The sequence below is a fragment of the Gobius niger genome (assembly GCF_951799975.1).
Source record: "Gobius niger genome assembly, chromosome: 11".
Taxonomy (NCBI): domain Eukaryota; kingdom Metazoa; phylum Chordata; class Actinopteri; order Gobiiformes; family Gobiidae; genus Gobius; species Gobius niger.
The window spans coordinates 32,058,434-32,071,064 of record NC_136862.1 but is presented as its reverse complement, the minus strand read 5'-3'; the positions used below and the strand labels follow the sequence as shown (position 1 = coordinate 32,071,064).

General features: G+C 41.1%; 1 protein-coding gene across 8 annotated transcripts in view; it reads left to right on the top strand.

Moving 5' to 3' along the window:
* rapgef6 (Rap guanine nucleotide exchange factor (GEF) 6) overlaps window positions 1–12,631 on the top strand; it is a 195,498-nt gene that overhangs the window by 75,415 nt on the left and 107,452 nt on the right. For all 8 annotated transcript variants that reach the window (XM_079566299.1, XM_079566302.1, XM_079566301.1 and 5 more), the window contains one exon: window positions 8,736–8,879. In XM_079566299.1, the coding sequence (XP_079422425.1) occupies window positions 8,736–8,879 (144 nt within the window). The remainder of the gene's footprint in view (window positions 1–8,735; window positions 8,880–12,631) is intronic.

Here is a 12,631-nt window from a genome sequence, read left to right as displayed (position 1 = left end):
GATCATGCTGCTCCCAGACTATATGTCTGAAATATCCATGAAAAAGCAGTAGTTTGGCAGGCAAGGCAATATTTGAGAGGCATCTTGATATTTTTTGCTGACAAAATGTCATTCATCAAAAACACAATATATACATGTTTCCTGCGTCATTTAGATCCAAATGTTTTTTTTTTTTTCATATTCTAAAATAATTGTTTCATTCTACTTCGTCTTGATTTTTAGATTGGTTGTACCTATAAAAAATAAAAATGATGACCTGCTGTAATCGAGACCTGTTATGAAACCTTGGAATGACACAAGAATGAAACGCAGCGAGGAGACGAGCAGGAGAAGTGACTATAGCGGTTTATAAGAAGAGATGGACAAGAATCTGATGATGTAACGTTGGTCGTTACAAGTAGGATGCAGTGTTTATGTTGCAATTTTCGAAAGTAAACTCTGACGGAGCAGGTCACCGTGTGATGTTATCAGGGCTTTACTCATGCTCACCATGTTTGGAAATGAGACGGACAAAATTCCGGCAGGGAAAATCTTCTGTTTCTTTGCTGCCAATTTTTCTGTACCATATTAATAAAAGCAGTGGGAGAGACGGGAGAGAACAGTTGACAGAAACAGAAACACAACAGAATGAATCAAAAACAGCTGTTTTATTCATGTGTTGCTTATAGCTCATGAATAAACCACTTAAATATGAATTGTTATGATGAAGTGGCTAATGTTTTGCTGCTTAGCTTCAGCTGGAGCTGTTAAATGATTGATCGCTTCCTCTCTCAGGCAAAAAGGCAATAATCCAGGCCGTCGTCTTCAATCACGCAAAATCCATGTCAAATCAAAGAGATCTAATATTTATCCATAAATAATAAAGTGTATCTTGAATTTGGTCGATCTTTGTCGCAGAAATCCATTATGACTTGAGTTTAGCAAACTCACAGTAGCTGACGATTTGGACACTCGGCTCACTGCTTTCGTAACAAACCAAACGTGACCTGCGGCCTGGTGGAAGTGGTCAGCTGCATGTCCGATCGCCATGCAATGTGGACACCCACACACAGGCCGAGTATTGGTCAACTTCTGACATGAAGAGGAAGTAGTTTAGTGACATTACTCTGCTGAGGACTCAAAACTAACTGAATTGTATCAATAATGAAAGAATCTAAACAGACCAAACTCACTTTAGTCATTTACAAAACACTGATGATGGGATTACTTTCTGGCATGTGTGCGCTCGTCATGTGACCCTCCCGTGTAAATGGAGGCGGATGTCCTCGCCGCAGTGAATGAACAGAGGACACAGGAAACACGGCACAATTATCATTACGACCACAGATACAGATACAGCAGCTGCTCCAACGCACGGACTGTACAGAGACCTATATTTATGGATACAAATGTTTGGAAATAAAGAATGCATCCCATGAACCTGGCCTTGTCTTGTTAATGACGAGCGTGGACAGCGCTGTGTGAAGTCCGGCGGCTCTTTGAAGGACCCTCACTTTGGTCATGGGACAAACATGGGACAAACATGGACTTCTCCCTGGTCATGTGTGTCTTTTTCTGACTTCTCTATTACCCGGAGGCAGTCTCATGAGTCCCATTAAAACCATGCTATATGACGCTGGTTTATGACTTTCAGAACCTTTGGAGTCGCAGCCATTATTGGGTGTTTTACTGCCTAACCAGCCCTCAGCAGCTGTTACCCTTATATTAAACCGCCCTGAGTGTTCAACTTATTGTTCAAAGTCAACATTTTTGCCAATCGGACCCTGGGGTGCAGTGATAGGTGAAGGCTGACCTGTTTGTTATTCCCCCTGTGGGCCATTGACACAAACATTTCTCATGGTAGTTTTATGGAGTGTGTCATGGACCACAGATACAGGCTCAATATTACACTGAAGGGCCTATACAATATGTATGATCCAGGAAGCTTCGTGAGTCGCCTTAAAACATGGGGAAAAGATCAACACAACTAAAATGTAGGTTTAACATGGTGTGTGTGAAGTGCTTTGTAACTGTTTATAAAAAAATTATTTAAATAAATGTGGCCAATGTCTCTGAACACAAATCTAGGAATAAGTACAATCTTCTTGAAATAAGTATATCTGCCCGAAGGCTTGATTTAATAAGGTAAATAAATTAAACTTTTTCCATGGAGTATTTTTGCCCTTCATGCTATATTTGAGTGCAGTTCCATGGAAAAGTGCTATAAAAGTAAAATGTGTCCCGTTCATGCCTGGCCTGTGCTGCTTGTGACCAGGGTTAATTTCGTCGACTAAAATATTTAGTCTTAATTTTAGGCAAAGTGTTATTCTTGACGACTAAAATTGGACTAAAACTAAATTAAAAGTTGTCGAAAGTCGACTAAAATAAGACTAAATAAAAATGACTGAATGAGACTAAAATCATCCAAACTTCTATTGACCGTCTGAAAGAGCCTCATATCATTTACAATCATGGCTAAAGGATCAGCTCTGAGCTTTGTTCATGTGGAGCAGCTCCATGAAGCAGAGGAACAAGGTTAAATAGGATTATAATCAATATTATCAATGCAAAGTCGACTAAATTAGTCTTAATTGGTCGACTAAATTTACTTGCAATTTTAGTCGACTAAAACTAGACTAAAATTGAAACGATTTTTTTGACTAAATCTCGACTAAAATTACTTTACATTTTATTCAAAGGACTAAGACTCAAACTACATTAAAATATGTTGTCAAAGTTAACACTGCTTGTGACTCTGGTGGCGGTGAGGCGGGCGCTGGCGAGGCGCTTGAGAGATCCTTGTTGCAGTGAGAGGAGGCTCACTCTGTGATGGGGCGGGAACCTGTAGGCAGAGGCGTACCTTGCCATAAGGCAACGCAGGCAGCTGCCTCGGGCCCCCAACAGTCAAGGGCCCCCATGAACCAACCCGTTATTCAGAAGCCTGCAGTCAACACTTGATATACAAAGTCTTCCTAATGACTTTGGTGATGCAGTTGCATCATCTCTCCACCACTGCTCCGTGGCGCTGTTCATCCTCATCCTGCTGTGCTGAGTCATGGTTCCCTAATGTTAACTTCTAATGAGCAGTGGACAGACTTTTTTACTCACGGCTCCACCAGATTATGTTTCCAATAGCAGGGTTCTAGACTGCGACCAAAATGCTCGCATATGCGACTATTTTTAGAGAATGTGAGAGTAAAAAAAATAAGTGGTAGCGCCTGTGCGAGCAAAAAAAAGAAAGAAAGTCTAATGGGCTTCATGAGAACACACACACACACACTGCACAAACACACACGCACGCACGCACCCACCACCCAAGCTTCCACTATTATTGAAGAAATCAGCTGGTAGTTTACGCTAAACGTTTTGTCCAGGCAAGTGCCCCTGTTCTCCCTGTTTGTCTGAGGGACAGGTGAAATACAGACAGCAACAGAAGCCACTTGTCCCGACATGAATTAACCTTCTATTACTTTCTGCCAATGCGCACTTTCCTACAGTTTATTCCCCAAAGAAGTATCTATTTTCACTTTTATGTTCGCCTTTTGGGGCGGTAGCGCTGCAGCCGAGCAGCGAGCTCACGAGCGCAGATCAGACAGAAGCACGAGCACGAGAGGAGGAGACAGGAGCAGAAAGAGCTCAGCGGTTTATGTTCCTACCTGAGCTCGCTCTGATCTCCTCGCGGTCAGAAAAAGCTTGTTTTAGAGCGCAAATGTAAAGCTAACGGAGAGCTAACAGAGAGCTAGCGTAAAGCTAATAGAGGGCTAACATGAAGCTAACAGAGAGCTAACAGCTGCTGTTATGACCCGCCCTCAGCCGCAGCAGATTCAGCTCCTCTATTTATTTAGGCTTTAGGCTAAAACAGGTACTTTTAGCCTGTTATTAAAACGGTCTTAATTGGCAGTAATACATAATTTTATAAGTGAATATCCTGCAATTGATATTGCAGATTTGGAAATAAAGAGACAAACAATTTTCAAAGAAGATGAATAATAATGGATTGAAAACACAAAATTAAAAAAATATATATAATAAAACTATATAAAATCACTATTATTAATATGAAAAACTCAATTTTAAAAAGTTTTAACACCATTTTTATCATTAGCATTATTAAGATCAATTATAAGTTATATCGAACATGTTTATAATCGTTCTTGTTTTAATTTACTAAAATGGTGAATTTTGATATTGTGTCTCGAGTCTGTGCGACCAAAATATTGTCTGTGCGACCAAATGAAAAAGTTGGTAGCACCAGCGCTACTAAAATAAAAGTTAGTCTTGAACCCTGAATAGTGAAACCAGTTTATTGTAAGAGTCTTCATGACCTAAAGAACCTTCTGTTCTGACTTAAGCAGAGAACTGCATTATGGGAGACGTCAGGTGACCCGCTTCTGCCCAAATGACATCTTCTCTCCAGTGTTAATTTCGTCGACTAAAATATTTAGTCTTAATTTTAGTCAAAGTGATATTTTTGACGACTAAAATTGGACTAAAACTAAATTAAAAGTTTTTCATGAGACTAAAACTATGACTAAAATGTCCAGATATTTTAGTCGACTAAAATAAGACTAAATAAAAATGAAAAGTAGAGACGAAAATCATCCAAACTACTATTGACCGTCTGAAAGAGCCTCAGATCATGTAAATTCTCTGCCAAAGGATCAGCTCTGAGCTTTGTTCATGTGGAGCAGCTCCATGAAGCAGAGGAACCAGATTAAATATGATTATAATGAATATTATCAATGCAAAGTCCACTAAATTTATCCTAAATTCGACTAAATTTACTTGCAATTTTAGTCGACTAAAACTAGACTAAAATTGAAAATATTTTTTTGACTAAAACTAGACTAAAGTCAAATTACATTTTCTAAAAAATGTACTAAAACTAAATTAAAATATGTTGTCAAAATTAACACTGCTTCTCTCCCAGTGCGCAGTACACCGAGCGGCCACCGGACGGCCCCCTACCGACATTCTTGCTTGGGGCCCCTTGGAACCCTTACTACGCCACTGCCTGTCGGTCCCTTACGATTCGATACGATACACGATAGCCGTACAATCCGCCGATACTGCAATCATTGATGTATCGCACAACAATAACCCACGATACATCACGAGAAACTATACACATTATTCATGATTTCGATTTGTTTTCATGTGAATTGTCTGTTACTACCGATACTTTTTAGGAATTGAAAGTACCAGTGTTGAATCACCTGCTAAGCCAGACGTGGGAGCTGGACGAGGCTGTGCTGATTCCGTCTATAATAAAACCAGATGTACTGGAGTCCAGAGGATTATTCTGCTGACTTCAATCTGGAGTTTTATTATATATCTATGTGAAAGCTCATTGGCGAGTCAAGAGGAACAGGCCAAAGATAAATCGGAGAAAATGCGGTCGTTCATAAATGAATGAGTATTTCTGTGCGGCTGGGGACCACTGTCTTAAGCAGTTGTAAAAGCCTGAATAACAGATAATCTAAGTCCTGTAGAGCAGAAGTAGTAGTATGGAAACCAACTCATAACCGCACCATTACATAACATTGTAAACACATTCCAATACACCAGCAGTGCAGCGGCGGAGATAGAGAGAGCTGTGGGACTTTAAAGAGGGTGAGTTGAATGGCCGGAATTTGTTGCGTGGGTCTGTTTTCTTCTTCTGCTGCTGTGAGGATATTTGTGCGTTTACAGCTTCCTGGAGGAAATGGTTTGGCTCCGTTCAGCTTAAAGTATGTGTGTGTGAGAGAGAAGGGAAGAGATAGGACGGTTAGGACGGGCCGGGACACCGTTGAAAGGTGTCTGGGTACAAAGTTAAGGTAAAGTCTGTAAGTCAGTCGTCCAGGAGCTTTACATTGTAGTGTATTTTCAGTTTTTATTTTATGTTTTCTGTAACATTTGGGTTTAACCGTTTATGGCGAGACACAGCAGACCAAACTTAGCATTTATGAAGCTTATTTTATGGCTTTTTCTCCACATACTGTTGTTTTTCCGGAAATCAGGACCGTATTCATTCACAAATATTGACAGTTTGGGCGACCAAGATGGCGCTGTAATCCGAATATGATCACTTCGTAGTCATTCCTGGTCATTTCCCATTAAATTATTTCGATTTCGTCGCTGAAAAGAGAGGCAACTTCAGCTGTTTTTATGCAGAAAGTCAGTCAGAAAGGCAGAAAACTTGCAATACATTTCCCCTCATATTTATGTCAGTAATGTACAGCAAAGGTTTGAAGATCATAGATACAGCCGAGGGTGGAAAGAGAGAGAATGAGAGCGGGTGAGCGAGAGAGGGGGGAGAGAGAGAGAGAGGGGGCACGAGAGAGCGTGGCTGCCGAGCATGTGAGTAACTCTGTGACTATGCAACGTGTTGAGCACATGAACTTTTCTCAACTCGGCTGCTTCAGGGACACGCTGGACTCTTCCTTCCCGTTCCCCCCTGGTTTCCGAGAGGACGTTCACGCCATGGATCCCCTCTCAGGACTTTCTCAACTTTGAGCCCTTCAGAAAACAAAAAACAAAACCCCGTCCACGGATTTCCCTGCGTTACACTCGGGCCCTCGGTATTTCCTGCCTCTGAATGCCGCTTCTAAGATGAGCGTTTTGCGTTGGCACCGGCTGTCGCTGCTGTGGAAGAATTGGATGTTCAATCAGGAGCCTCCGGAGGAACAGCACGGGCACGTTTTGGAACCCGACGGGAAGCTGGGACGACCGGACAGCGCGGGAAGCGACTTGGATGTTACCAGTAGTTTGAGAAGGAAGGCAGAGCTGCTGAAGAGGAGCACCTCTGAGCCCGTGACTAACCACCACACGGTCAAGCAAAGAGGATATACACGGAATAAACGCAGGAGCTGCTGCTCTGAGGAAGGACTCGACCTGTCCCCGGCCTTGGTACGGGTGCTTCAAATGCCTGTTTTATTGTGCTTGTTTGGAGGTTGGAGAAGTGCCTGAATGTGAATGTTGATGTAGAGCAGGGTCTGGGTTTTGTCTTTGACTTGGTTCTCTCCTGTCTTGGTCATAGTTTGAACCCCAGTTTAGATGTGGTTTACAATCTGGTTTAGTCATATTTCAGACCAAGTTTACACACATTTTTTTAGGCCTAGTTTAGTCCAGGTTTAGTCTCAGTTGGAGCCTGGTTTTGTCTTTATTTAGTTTGTATTTAGATCTGGCTTTGTCTCCTTTCAATCCTGGACCGAGTTCAGTCCTGTGTTAGTCATAGTTTGAACCCCAGTTTAGATGTGGTTTACAATCTAGTTTAGTCATATTTTAGACCAGGTTTACACACATTTTTTTAGGCCTAGTTTAGTCCAGGTTTAGTCTCAGTTGGAGCCTGGTTTTGTCTTTATTTAGTTTGTATTTAGATCTGGCTTTGTCTCCTTTCAATCCTGGTCTAGACCTAGTTCAGTCCTGTGTTTGTCATAGTTTGAACCCCAGTTTAGATGTGGTTTACAACTGGGTTTAGTCATCTTTTAGACCAGGTTTACACATATTTTTTTAGGCCTAGTTTAGTCCAGGTTTAGTCATAGTTGGAGCCTGGTTTTGTCTTTATTTAGTTTGTATTTAGATCTGGCTTTGTCTCCTTTCAATCCTGGACCGAGTTCAGTCCTGTGTTAGTCATAGTTTGAACCCCAGTTTAGATGTGGTTTACAATCTAGTTTAGTCATATTTTAGACCAGGTTTTTAGGCCTAGTTTAGTCCAGCTTTAGTCTCAGTTGGAGCCTGGTTTAGTCCTTATTTAGTTTGGATTTAGACTTGGCTTTGTCTCCTTTCAATCCTGGTCTAGACCTAGTTCAGTCCTGTGTTAGTCATCGTTTGAACCCCAGTTTAGATGTGGATACAATCTGGTTTAGTCATCTTTTAGACCAGGTTTACACATTTCTTTAAGGCTAGTTTAGTCCAGTTTTAGTCTAAGTGGTCACTGCCTTGATTGACTATTTAAAGGCAGTGATGGTACTTGATTTCATTACTTGAGTAAAAGTACAGATACTGGTCAAATGTTTCTCCAATATAAGTTGCTCAGTCAACTTTTTACATATGTGAAAGTACGTTGTTTCTGTAGAAAAGACTCAGTTTATATAAGTGTAAGGAAAGTTAAAGGGATATTTCAGGATTTTTGACATAGGGCCTCATTTCCTAGTTATCCAGAGTGTTGTTGATTTCTGGAGATATTTTTTCTTGTAATTCATGCAGTTCTTATATTTGAAGAGTTTCGTGGAGCAAGGCTAGTGCAAGGCTAGTGCATTTCTATGGTATCAGCTAGCCTGCATTAAAAACAGTCTGACCCGCTCCACAGAGCACCTGAGGCAAATCACTTATAACGCCAGACTAACCATATAAATGTCTGTGTCGATAGAATATTTGTTGGAATATAACTGACCTTGCATTACATGAATGATCGCATTTTGAGGGACTATTTTCTAGCAAATCACTCCGCCGCTGCGTAGCTTATACAACCACGAAGCTGATGCTGCTCAAATGTTAGTTATTTTAAATGCAAAATTGTTAAAGTTACTCTACTGACACAGACATTTATATGGTTGGGGTAAAACGCAAATACCACTCAAGTAAAGTACAACACCACTGAAAACTCTACTTAACAAAATGTACTTTGTTACTGACACCCCTCAGGTAATGTTTCGCCACCTTCACAGAGAAAATATTGTCTTCCCGCCGCCATTGCCAGCGTGTCCCCAAGATGCTGCAGATCCTTTATTTTCCTTGTCTTTGAACAGTCACACGAACCCTTCTGTTCCCTTCAGGTGGAGAACGGCAGCGAGGCGGACGACTCTTTCCTTCAGAGAGAGGAGTCCCAGCGCAGGTCCCGCCGGCGCTTCAGACGGGTCAACCCCAAAGGAGAGCGAGAGGTCATCACCGACGGGCAGGACCCCAACTCGTACAACACGGTGAGGAGCGAGCGGGGAGAAAATACAGAATTTCTCTAATCTTTTACAGTTCCGACTAAAAACGTCCACAGTATCACTTTCGTTTTTAACCGTGACATAACAAACGCAGCTGCACGTGGTTCTTTTGGGACTCTTCCTTTGACAACATTGTAATTGTAATTATAACACCTCCCACTCTGAGCTGTGTCTCATGAATTCACTCTAATTACAAAAGAATGAGCCGAACAAATGAACCTACTAGCTTATTTCTGCGTAGTAGCCCCCTAAACAAGTCCGTATATTCCTCAGTCTTTGGAGTATTTGGAATGTATTGATATCTATGTACCAAGACAAACCTCTGCAAAGTCGATTCTCTCTTGTCTTACATTTCATCAGCTTTAGTGTATGGTTGATAATTAAAATGACGACTTTCAGCTTCATATAGTAAATTAAGATACTGTATTTCAAGGTACTTGTGGGTAACGTTATAAATTAAGATAGTAAGTTGTTTTGATAAGTTGTTTGCCTTAATATTTGCCAACTTTAGTACAATGTAATGTGCTTCGTAACAGTTTATAATAACTTATGCCTATGGGTCACATATATAATACAAGAATATGTATTTGTATAGAAACTTTTATGTGAAAAAAAGTGATATTAATGCATATTTGACCTTTGAGTGACCCTGTGGCTGTATGTATGAGGGTTCAGAATGGTGCCTTTATTCCGTTGTGTATGTACTACATAGAAAACGACATATAGAGCACCAGTCATGAATAGGCCTGGAATAGTGAACAGTGCAGATGGAAGAGCAGGTTCACACTAGTATTAAGCAGTTAACAAGTAACAAAACAAGGAAGGGGAGGCAGAGGTCGGCTAGTAAATGATGTACGCTGCAGTAACGCACAGTGAGGGCCCAGTCTGACCACCTGTGGAATGAGGCTGTGGAGACTGGCGTTGTCGACCTGTACCTCGGGTGTACCAGACGCTGTGCTGGGGGAAGCCGCCTCTAATGATGTTGTGATGATCCTACCAGATCCCCTGCTTCTCATCCCGTATGTCACGCTTGTATCAGTTTGCCATGAGCCTCTGGGGTAGTTTGGCGCTCGTAAAGCTTCCTCATGTCGCAGTGACACAGTGTCTTGTTATGGTTTGAAAACTGACATGTTGTTGTGCTGTGGACAAACCCAGCTTTGGCAACAATAGCGCACATAACTCTTTTTCCTTCCTGTCTCTCTAACTGCTCACGCTCGGAGGAAAACAAGGCTCGGATGTTCTAAAATATGCATCGGAATGAGTGAGTGGAAACCCCTGAAGCAGTTTCCTTTTTTAACCTCTTACCACCCGCCTGAACCAAATGCATTCTGTCCTCTTTGGCCATTATATAGGTCTGTGTAACGCCTCATTTGAAAGCTAAGACCCACAAAGCTGATCTTTTTCCTTGCGTTGATGCTGTGTTGTGTGTGTTGTGAGTTTTTGTAATTTTTTTGTTTAGTTTTTGTAATTTTTTTGTTGAATTTTTGTTGAATTTTTGTCATATTTTGTTGAATTTTTGTCACATTTTTGTTGAATTTTTGTCACATTTTTGTTGAGTTTTTGTCACATTTTTGTCACATTTTTGTTGAATTTTTGTCACATTTTTGTCACTTTTTGGTTGAGTTTTTGTCACATTTTTGTTGAATTTTTGTCACATTTTTGTTGAATTTTTGTCACATTTTTGTTGAATTTTTGTCACATTTTTGTTGAATTTTTGTCACATTTTTGTTGAATTTTTGTCACATTTTTGTTGAGTTTTTGTCACATTTTTGTCACATTTTTGTCACTTTTTGGTTGAGTTTTTGTCACATTTTTGTTGAATTTTTGTCACATTTTTGTTGAATTTTTGTCACATTTTTGTTGAATTTTTGTCACATTTTTGTTGAGTTTTTGTCACATTTTTGTTGAATTTTTGTCACATTTTTGTCACATCTTGGTTGAATTTTTTGCACGTTTTTGTTGCGTTTACATCCTTGTTTTTTTCTCATTTTTTTGTGGCTGTTTTGGTGCTTTTTTCCCAAGAAGCTTTTTGATTGCTTTTTGGAGAAAATGGGATCCGTTCAGGTGGGATTTAAGAGGTTAAAACAACTTTTGATAGAAGTGTTATACAATTTTGTTCATCGAGAGTGCGGGAAATCCCACAAATCTTGCTCGTTTTGACAGCTCCAGCGTTATCTAGTGTGTGCGTGCTTGGTGACTTAGATTTTCAGACATTGCAAAGCAGACAGGAAGTGATATGAGAGACGTGTCAAAACTGTGGTGACTCCAGCGTTGCACAGGAAATGTTCAAGTAAAACACATAATGCTTGCAGTATGTATATATAGCCAGAGCAGTGGGACTGTCCGTCTCCAATCCAATTCATCCGCTGATGGGGAGTTTCCTCTTTGGTGAGTCAAGTTTCCCTCCATCTGATAAGTCTCGCTGAGGCCCCAGTGTGACAGTTACAGCAGAAGCTAATCGCTCGCGGACACGCTTCGACCACTGCTGACCACCAAACCAAACCAACTTAGGATTTGGCCCCGTTGAACCCAGGGCTGAAAAAAGACAAACCCAATGGTGTTTACCACCGAAAAGAGCCGTACCTTTCAAACCCTTGTAAAAATGAGATGTACTGACTTAATCCACCTGAAACTGGCCACAGTCCAGCCTGCAGCTCTTGTCCTACTTTTACATCTTTCGCCTCAAGCGCCGCCACCAACCTATTCCTCTCTGTGACAGCACTTTTTATGTTAATGCAGGCCCCGCTTTGAGACACTTGCAGAATACTGATACCGAGGAAGGTGCTGCGAGGTAAGGTAGTCATGATCGGAGAATAGAAAAGCAGAAGCCTCATTATTGTAATCGAGTAACAGTGGCTTTAGTGCACCTCTCATATCTACGGTAACGACAACAGGCTCAAGAAACATTTCAGAAAAAGGATGAGAAATATTACTTTTATTTCATCTTGTGTTACTCGCCTGACGCCACTGATTACACTAACATGAACGTGAACGGAAAATGTACACGGCACATGAGAGGTTTTCATGTTTTCTAATTACTTTGCTTGATGAGATTATGCTCGCGGCATAGAGAACAGTCGACACTGATGGAGTAGGAAGTTTATGTTGGAAAAAGACAGATTATTATTGAGCAAAAATATATATACTTCACAGCTCTACATTTGGACCTGATTTATTTCAAAATGAAGTTTAGCACATAGCATTGTCATATGGCATGTAAAATACAACTATGAACCAACATGTGGCAAGACATATATATTTACCACACATTTGCACCTAATAATGCGTGTAATAAATATTAGAATATACTTTCAGAGTAAGGGTGGCATTTCATATTTGTCTTTTATTATGTTATTCACAGGCCGCTTTCTCGCTGTGTCACCTGTGGCTTGTGCCCAGTGGGTCGAGCTGTGACTGTGCGCCTCTAAAGCAGCAGCAGCAGGAGCTTCTGTAGAAGAACACACTGCCTGACGTCTTTCCCAGCGCACCGTTTACCTCACACCAGTGCCACATGTACGGCAGCAGAGGGAGGGAAGCACAGAGATCCCACACGTGCACTCTCTGGGCGGATAAACGGATGTGGAAGTATGAACCGAGCCTTTTTAGGCGGTGATTTGGCCGAGCGACGTCAGCGTGACCCTTTAGTACCAGTGGCAGGACCGTAAAGGCTGGAGCTGATCGATCCAGGTGGATCAGGGGAAATTGTCCACTTTTTATGAAAATCTCACAATCAAAAT